Below are 9670 nucleotides of genomic sequence, written 5' to 3'. Positions count from 1 at the left end.
GTGGTGGTGGTGAATGTCCAGGGATGGGAAGCGCTCCGTATCCAGCCAGTGAGTGGAAAGGGAAGGGGCGAGGCGGCCTGCAGGAGCTGGGCTGCATGCGCTGGAAGGTCGGCAAGCAGAAAGGAGGAGGAGGAGGAGGAGGAGGAGGAGGGGAGGTGGTGGTGGTGGGAGTGGAGGAGAGGAGGGATCCCCCAGACTCTCAGCAGCAGCAGCAGCAGCAGCAGGATCTCTCATCCTCCTCTTCCTCCCTCACACCCCCGCTGCCTCCTCAACCCTCTCTGACACCTCCAGCCATCTATCATGAGAAGCAGCGGAGGGAGCTGTGCGCGCTGCACGCGCTCAATAACGTCTTCCAGGACGGGACGGCCTTCAGCAGGGACACGCTGCAGGAGATATACCAGAGGTGGGACATCTGATCTGTCTTACCAATTTGTAGCAATACCTAGTGTAGTGGCAATTTGGTCGGAAAAAATAACAAAATTAAACTTAAAACAAACTTAATCAAAATGCCACTGATGCACCATGGGCGTGTGGTGTATGCAGGCGAAGAAGGTGATCCATGCATGATTGTTAGTTCCAAAATGTTTATTTTATCCATTGTGAGCAAGCAAACAAAAAGAACAAAGAAACATGGCTCCTGCTGCCTATCTTCGCGCTGGTAAAAAACCAACATAGGCCCACCCAGGTGCATGCTGGTCCTCTGACTACCCACCTACCTATATAACATCAGGCGCCCATGGTGCCAACCCAAATTCCATAAAACACATAAAATAATATGTAAACTAAATTTTTTTTTATTTTTTATTTATTGTTGTTTGCACTTAAAAAACATACAATCGTTAGGAAATAACAGTATAAGAAACAGTAAAAAGAAAATGCAGGAAAGATCAAAAAGCCCAACGGGCTTATACACGACCCTCCCTCTTAAACCTATAAGTAACTATACTTTACTTAAATTACATAGCTAGATGAAAAAAAAAATATATATACAAACAAAATTTAAACAAAACAAATACAAAGGTGTAGAACATCTATAGGGATTTTTTGAGCTTGGTCTTAAATTTAATGTAAACTAAATATGCTAAACAATAATGATGACTAAACTAAACAATTAACTAGCAAACCCAAATATTATCAAAATAAACAAACGTCTAGAATAATCAAACAATACTCGTTGTTAATAATAAACTAAACAGACAACTAAATACTAACAAGAACTAAATAGCTCCAACACCTAGTATACCATATTACACCGGCCCTTGAATCACTACACTGGCTTCCTGTGAGTCAGAGGATAGATTTTAAAATCTTACTGCTGGTCTACAAAGCACTGAATGGTCTCGGACCAAATTACATGCTAGATCTGCTGCCTCTCTACGAAGCATCCAGACCCCTTAGGTCAGGGGTGTCAAACTCAAATACACAATGGGCCAAAATTTAAAACTTGAATAAAATCGCGGGCCAACATTGGTATATATTAAAAGGTTTATTTGTTCAAACATGTTTTGCTTTAACATTAAATATGGAACCAGCAACGCTTCTAAACATACAATATATAACTAAATAGTGCAGACATGCTAAATCAAATTTCAAATAAAAAACACATCAGTGTCATTCATTTATTAAATAAAAATTAAATAAAAATCGTATGCCTCTTTTCTATTTGCATCCTTCTGATTTAAATATCAAAATAAACTTTTTCAACAGGTTAATAAATTCTGCCTTTCTTTTCGCCATTTTTGGGAAGGGGTAGCTCGGAGACAGCTCTGGCTTGAGGTTGCTATGACGACTGTCACAGAGGAGCGTTTCTGGGTCCTGTCCTGATTGACGCGCCAAAACAACAGCAGGGCATTGTGGGATTTGTAGTATTAGCGGTAAATGCGGCGTATAATACCGGCGGGTCAGCTTTTATAGTACAATAATAAGATAATAATTTGGTATTGCCTCGCGGGCCAAATAAAATTACACTGCGGGCCAAATTTGTGTTTGTGAACGTGTTAAAGTTTTCTTTCTTTCTCTTCTGCACATTTTTGCATATAATTTGCACTCTGCACATTCTTCACTTAATTTGCACTAAGTTGTATATAGTATATTGTATATTGTTAAATGTATTTTTCTTAGATTGTTTATTTTTTATCTTTATCTTAAAGGGAAATCATTTTGTGTGAAAATTTTTGTGGTCGGCTGTAACAAAGAAATTTCCCCGCTGTGGGATTAATAAAGTCAAATCTAATCTAATCTAACATGTAAAAATTAACAGAACCACAGGTTAAATATTTATAATAAAAAACAGTTGTGCAAAAAGAAACTGCAACTATGATAACAAGCTTCAGATACTCGATATTTTTGAAAATGAGTATTGTATCCGGATACAACGTTTTAGTATCGATGCTTTTTTGAGTATCGATACTTTTGACAACCCTAATACTAATATAATGGTCTGAATGTTGTGGATAATCTGGTAATCTCTCTTGTCAACTTGTTGCAGGCTTTCTCCCAGCACTCTGGTGACACCTCACAAGAAGAGCATGCTGGGAAATGGGAACTACGATGTAAATGTCATCATGGCCGCCCTGCAGACCCGAGGGTTTGAGGCAGTTTGGTGGGATAAAAGAAGGTATGTAGAGTTTATTCTTGCACTAGAAAACAAAAGGAGGGCATTTGAAGGACGTTTTTTTTTCCTGATTTTTTTGTCCTTTTGTTCCTCTTGTTGTAGCTGCAGTATATCTTTTGACTGCTGTCCTTGTTGTTTCCCTAAATAGTCAATATTACTATTATACATACTAGTGCAGCGCCCTCAGGAAGTATTTGTATTAGTATTCGTTTAATGGGAGATGCAACATAAGAAGTGAATAAAGCTAAATCTCCTCTTAGCATGCTAATCCTGAATAACAGAATTTGCACATTACATGCAGACCACTACAACGTCTGCAGCTCCATAAAACACTTACTTTTCATAAGGTACCACACCATCCAGCACATACACATTGAACATTGATATTCGCTGGAAACTATTTGAATATTATTGGAAAATCAAACCTTGTAGCCACTTTAAAACTCCTAAAGATAGGTAGGCTAAATAGACTTACAGATGAGATGAGTCAGGGTGTAAATCCAGAGTGAATTGTGTTACTGACCAGGTGTAGGCCTATCACACAATGGGGCGGAGCTCCACTAAAAGGGGGCGGGGCTCCCCAAAAGGCGTCTGATCGGAAACAGTGCTACGTAAATAATGATATTTTTTAAAATGAATTAAAAAATCTTTGAAATTGTGAGGATGCACACCTTCGTGCCATGAGCAAGCCACATACGAAATCTGAGGTCAGTCTGACTAACGGTCTGAGAGATATGAACTAGACACACACACACACACACAGACGCTTCTTGCTTTTAAAGAAATATATATATATATATATATATATATATATATATATATATATATATATATAAATTACTCAGGAAAACCGGAGCTTCGTTTATTATGCTTCGGTAATATTAAGACTTTTATGACAGTATTTGATTTCTGTTGGCAATTGAGACAAACTGTCTTAATAAATTTAAAGATATTCAATAAAAATAATAAACTACAGCTACAATGAGAGACAATAAGTCGTCTGATTCATCATGTTGTTAGAGAAAAACATATTAAAACGTAAACGTAGAAACATATATATATATATATATATATATATATATATATATATGCAACATCTGCTGTTAAGGAGCATCCACTTAAAGGGACAGTTCGGATTTTTTGTGGGGTTGCATCAGGAACTTATCCATAGTTTGTGTATCACCTACAGTAGATGGAGTTCAGCACGTCCCCAGTGGGGCTAAAAAACATACCACAGCAGTATATTGCTTAGCTCTGTGTCAGTACTCCTGCAACTCCTCCAAACTGGGGTCATGGCAACTGACACTGCTGTAGGTGATACCTGAAACAACCCCACTTCAAACAATCCAAACTGTTCCTTTAAATCCTAGAACGTAAACATGCGATCAATGTTGTAAAGAGGCTCCCTGTGTCCTCTTCTGCTCCCCAGACACCCAATCAGCAGGGTCTTGAATGATCTGTGTGATTAGTCAGCTGTTCCATCGGTTGACAAAGTCTCAGAGACAGTTTTATCAGCATTCCTGCTTCCTTCACTAACAGGCTTACATGACTGTTGGCAACAACACTTGCTTTTATCAGTAAAACAATAATGTTATCAGAAGAGACGTATTCCTGTTTCTCTGCCTTGGAGAACAAAATCACAGCTTCTTTTAATCAAGCGACGGCTGCTGTGTGTTTTTATTGATGCAACACAGTGGTGTTTTTCAGTAAGTAGTGTTTGTAATGTAGCTGTGATCAGGGGCCTCCTTGTGGTGCTCAGCCTTTTTTTTTTATAATTCTCTTTTTATTTAGAAAGGCAAATTTCCATCACATACATCAATTACAGCCATAGTCACTCAAGGACATAGGAAAGGATGGATGTAGAAAGTTTAAGTGATTTGTCCAAACTGCCCTTCTGTGGTTTCTTTTACAGACCATTAATTTTCAGAAGGGAACAAAAAGGAAAGAAAAAACACGCTTTGGTGAAAGTGAAGGACAAAAAAGAAAAAACAGAACTGGGGAGCGCACCATAATTATTTCAGACAATCAACACATCACATAAAAATAAATTTAAAAAAGCACAAAGCACAAATGTATTCAAATGAAATCAGATCTGATTGGTTTTACATACTCGGTCCATTTAGTCCAGATCTTATAAAATTTTTCCTTTTTCAGCTTTGAGGGAAAATGGTATCTTCTCCATAACATAAATTTTAAAGAGAACTTCAATCCACTCATTAATGGTGGGAGGTTCAACTTTTAACCATTTCCTCGTGACAGCTTTTTTACTAGCTGCCAATAGTATAGCCAGCAGTTTTTTGTAATTTCCTCATGTAGACATGTTTCACTTTCTGTAATCACTGAGTGATCATGGGGGGTCAGTCTTCATCCAATTTATAGTAATAATTTTTCTTGCAATCATCAACAAAATGTGTAATATGTAGCATTGTTCTGTGGTAAACAGGGAAAGGCGCCCACGTATAAAATGTATTATTATTAGGGCCGGGACTTTAACACGTTAATTAAGAATAATTAATTACACAAAAATTAACGCGTAAAAAAAATTGACACATTTTAATGGCACTTATTTTTGCACCGCGGAACGTTTCTCACTAGATGAGTTTCGGGCGGACCGATTATACTGGAGCACCAACTAGCGTTGATGAGTTGAGACAACAACAAACCACAGTGAACATGAAGGAAGAAGCTGATGAGACCTTTGGTTGGCCCCGTGCATGATGGGACATTTAGTTACTAAAAACCAACGGATGGAAGCGTCCATAAGAGCATGGTTGTGTTGCTATGCAACAAGGAATTCACATATCACCGCAGCACATCCAGCCTCAAGTATCACCTCAATGCTAAACATATAGCAGCTAGCAGCTAGCGGCTAGTGTGCTAGCTAGCGTGGATTGTGTTTTACTTAAAAAACCAAAGTATTCTAGTTTACAGAAGGTCTACCTACCTATAGGCTACCTGGATTTATGAAATGTACTATATTTCTAAATATGCTATTGCTACAATTAATGGCAAAAATTTCACTGGTCTGTTGGACTTGAACAAAAATAAACAATATTTTTGTTGCTTAAGCTTATGTATTCAGTCATTATTCAATGGTATACTAAAAATCCATGTGGAAAAAATGACTTCTCACTGTTCTCAGGTCAAATATTTATATGCGATTAAAATGCGATTCATTTCGATTAATTAATTACAAAGCCTCTAATTAATTAGATTAATTTTTTTAATCGAGTCCCGGCCCTAGTTATTATTATTGTTTCTTCCTCCAGGGATGTAGGCAGCATCGAGCTGTCCAACGTGACGGGCTTCATTCTGAACGTGCCATCCAACCTGCGCTGGGGTCCGCTCCGGCTGCCGCTCAAACGCCAGCACTGGATCGGAGTCAGAGAGGTGGGAGGAGTCTACTACAACCTGGACTCTAAGCTGCGCAGCCCTCAACACATCGGCAACCCGGATGAGCTCAGGTGAGACTGATGGGATCTGTGTGCTGGGTTCTTACTCTGACGGCTAGGATTGGGGTGAGTTTTAGATTAATTGTGCCATAACTGATTCATCTATCTAATGCAGGGTGATCAGAGCAAAATCAACTAACCACCACACTGTCCTACAAAGTCTAACAAGCAAAGGGTAAAACTGAGAAAAACTGCTTTAAAGATTTTTTTATGTTTTTTTTTTTTGCCATTTATGAAATAAAGCAAAATTGAAAGCTAAAACTTTGTCACAAGATAAAACAAACATCATGGAGTTCATTTTTAGTTATAACTCAATTTTGACCAAAAATCTAGTTACTGCAGTTAGACTTTGTAGGGCAGTATAGTATTGGCCAGATTGCAGTGAAACATATAATTGGGTACCAACCTGTGTCATTTAATTAACACTTTGTGCAGATGTTTCACAATAAAAGCCTTGAATTTGATCACATCTGAATAGCTTTTTTTTAATGTGAAGCATCTGCAGGAAGTGTTTGTGTTTTTTTTATTGTCTATGTTGTCATTTGTATGTAGGCATGTTTCCAAAAGACTTTCTGTATCCCTTTACTTTTTACTTGTTTTGAAGAATTAATTCAACATTTTGGGAAAGGCCAATGGTGATATTTTGTCCTGCCTATATGGCAACATGCTAAGCTAAGCTAAGCAAACTGGTTCCTGGCAGTAGTTTCATATTTACCTTACAGATATGAAAGTGGCAAGAAAGGGAACAATCGTGTTTCCCCAAATGTCGAAAACCTTCCTTTAAAGCTGCAATCATTATTATTTTTATGTAAACAACGGAGTAAATGTGTAATGTAAAAGGTGACAAACCCAGAGAGCTTTATTACCAGGCTGTACAGTTCCTCTCAGCTCTATGGATTCTTTTAATCTAATTAATTAGAGGCTTTGTAATGAATTAATCGAGATTAATAAATAAATATTTAATAATAAAAATAAATATTTAAAAAATAAAAAATAATAAAATAAATATTTGACCTGAGAACAGTGAAGTAATTTTTTCACATGGATTTTTAGTATACCATTGAATAATGACTGAATATATAAGCTTAAGCAACAAAAATATTGTTTATTTATATAGTCCAACAGACCATTAAGTGTAGCAATAGCATATTTATAAATATAGTACATTTCATAAATCCAGGTAGCCTATAGGTAGGTAGACCTTCTGTAAACTAGAATACTTTGGTTTTTTAAGTAAATAAAATCCACGCTAGCTACCACGCTAGCCGCTAGCTGCTATATGTTTAGCATTGAGGTGATACTTGAGGCTGGATGTGCTGCGGTGATATGTGAATTCCTGTTGCATAGCAACACAACCATGCTCTTATCGACGCTTCCATCCGTTGGTTTTTAGTAACTAAATGTCCCATCATCCACGGGGCCAACCAAAGGTCTCATCAGCTTCTTCCTTCATGTTCACTGTGGTTTGTTGTTGTCTGAACTCATCAACGCTAGTTGGTGCTCCAGTATAATCGGTCCGCCTGAAACTCATCCAGTGAGAAACGTTCCGCGGTGCAAAAATAAGATCATTTTGTGTCTTTTTTTGGTCATTTTGTTTCCTTTTTGGGTCAGTTTGTCTTTTTTTGGTCATTTTGTGTCTTTTTTTTGGTCAATTTGTGTCTTATTTTTAGTCGCTTTATTTCCTTTTTGGTCATTTTGTTTCTTTTTTGGGTCAGTTTGTCTTTTTTTTTGGTCATTTTGTGTCTTTTTTTGGTCATTTTGTTTCCTTTTTGGTCATTTTGTTTCTTTTTTGGGTCAGTTTGTCCTTTTTTTTTGGTCATTTTGTGTCTTTTTTTAGTCATTTTGTTTCCTTTTTGGTCATTTTGTTTCTTTTTTGGGTCAGTTTGTCTTTTTTTTGGTCATTTTGTGTCTTTTTTTTGGTCATTTTGTGTCTTTTTTTTGGTCATTTTTGGTCAGTAAGTGCGATTAAAATGCGTCAATTTTTTTAACACGTTCATTTTTGTGTAATTAATTCATCTTAACTGACGCGTTAAATTCCCGGCCCTACTTTATACTAATCGGTATAAAACAGCTGCTCATTTTGCTTCCCATCATCATAACTGTGTTCTAATTCACCACATTCACAGGAAGTTTCTCCGCCAGCAGCTGCGAGGGAAGAACTGTGAACTCCTATTGGTCGTCTCGGAGGAAGTGGAGGCACACCAAACATGGCGGTCTGACGGCTAAGCGGCCCCGTCGCAGCTCCAAATCAGCGAGCCAATCACGGAATGAACGGGAGAGGAAGTACAGTCGTGCACAGCCAATCACACGGATGCACACTTTGCAGATGTATTTTCCCGCCTTTTTTTTTGGGTTTTGTTTACACAGGCATTGCTGGACTCTTCTGAGAGACGCAGAGCAATGAAGGAAGCAAACACTTTACAGGGAGAACCCGAAAATCACAGTCCTTCACTCACAACACAGTTAAGACTTATACAAAGTTATTATTATTCTGTTTCTGCTATTCTTGTGTTTTTATATATATGGACTATTTTTCAATGTCGGTTTTGATCTGTTGATTTTTTTTTTTTTTTTTTTTACTGTTCAAGTTTCCAAAGTGATGGGAGTTGAGGCTTTCTGAAAACGCTGTGTTTATCTGCTGTCTCCCTCAGTAATCCTCCCCGCTTCAGTCATGATGTTCACTGACGTGTCTTCGTGTTTCTGTCCGTCTCGTCGTGAGTCTTTCTCTTCGTACCTCTTCGTCCTTCACTTTCACCAAAGCGTGCCCTTTCTTGCCTCGATGTGACTCCATCTCACTCCTCTAAAGCCCCATTTTCCATATCACAGGTTTAAAAAAAAAAAAAACGGCGATTTATCGAGTTGCCAACTTCGTATTTCATCCACTCAAACCCAAACACTTGTGGCACAGTCTGAGCCTAACACTGTACCGAGGCTGTGCCGACTCAACAGTTTTATATGCAACAAAGCAATGCAACACCCAGGCCAAGCACGCCCTCTAGTGGATGTTTGCCTCCGTTTCCTTTCAAGGATTTAAAACCGTTTCACATTCAAGAGTGCTTATCATCGAGGATATAATGCAATACTTGCGATTATTATTATATCTCCCAGTGGAATTATACTGTATCATGATATATTATTTATCAAATTAGGGTGATAAGAGCACCTTTTTCCTAAACTGTTCTCTAAGCAGAAGTTGGCCATACTTTGTATTACCCTGCACAGTTCCAGCATGACCGTGAATCTGTAATTTCAGTCGAAAAAACACTCAAAGTCACCTTATAATCTTGCTCTGGAGCTTTCAACCACATGACTGTCCTCATCAATCCGTGTATCATTCGTTCTTTTCATTTTCAATTGGCAATCAAAAATCGAATAATGAAAAATTGACTTGTTATTTTGTTATTTGTTTTTTCGTAACACTTTACAATAACCATCATTTATAGATGGTAAACAGATAGTTTATTAATGTTTAATCATCATTTATAAACCGTATATAGGCCATTTAGAATGGTGAATAGAAAATGTAATAATGTTGAACTATAATTTATAAATGCCAAATAGATTACTTTACCATAAACAAACATAATTATTAGTTTATTAATAG

At 37.5% G+C, this 9670-nt stretch overlaps 1 protein-coding gene across 1 annotated transcript in view; it reads left to right on the top strand.

Moving 5' to 3' along the window:
• josd1 (Josephin domain containing 1) overlaps positions 1 to 9412 on the top strand; it is a 10648-nt gene extending 1236 nt beyond the window's left edge. The window contains exons 2-5 of the mRNA XM_059324817.1: positions 1 to 403; positions 2489 to 2617; positions 5884 to 6078; positions 8193 to 9412. The exon at positions 1 to 403 is cut by the window's left edge and continues 535 nt beyond it. Coding sequence (XP_059180800.1) covers positions 24 to 403; positions 2489 to 2617; positions 5884 to 6078; positions 8193 to 8292 — 804 coding nt within the window. The 5' untranslated portion in view covers positions 1 to 23 and the 3' untranslated portion in view covers positions 8293 to 9412. The remainder of the gene's footprint in view (positions 404 to 2488; positions 2618 to 5883; positions 6079 to 8192) is intronic.
• The last annotated feature ends 258 nt before the right edge of the window (positions 9413 to 9670 follow it).

This window comes from Centropristis striata, chromosome 21, assembly GCF_030273125.1.
Source record: "Centropristis striata isolate RG_2023a ecotype Rhode Island chromosome 21, C.striata_1.0, whole genome shotgun sequence".
NCBI classification, from domain to species: domain Eukaryota; kingdom Metazoa; phylum Chordata; class Actinopteri; order Perciformes; family Serranidae; genus Centropristis; species Centropristis striata.
Note: the sequence above shows the minus strand (reverse complement) of the source record. Positions and strands in the feature narration are given on the sequence as shown.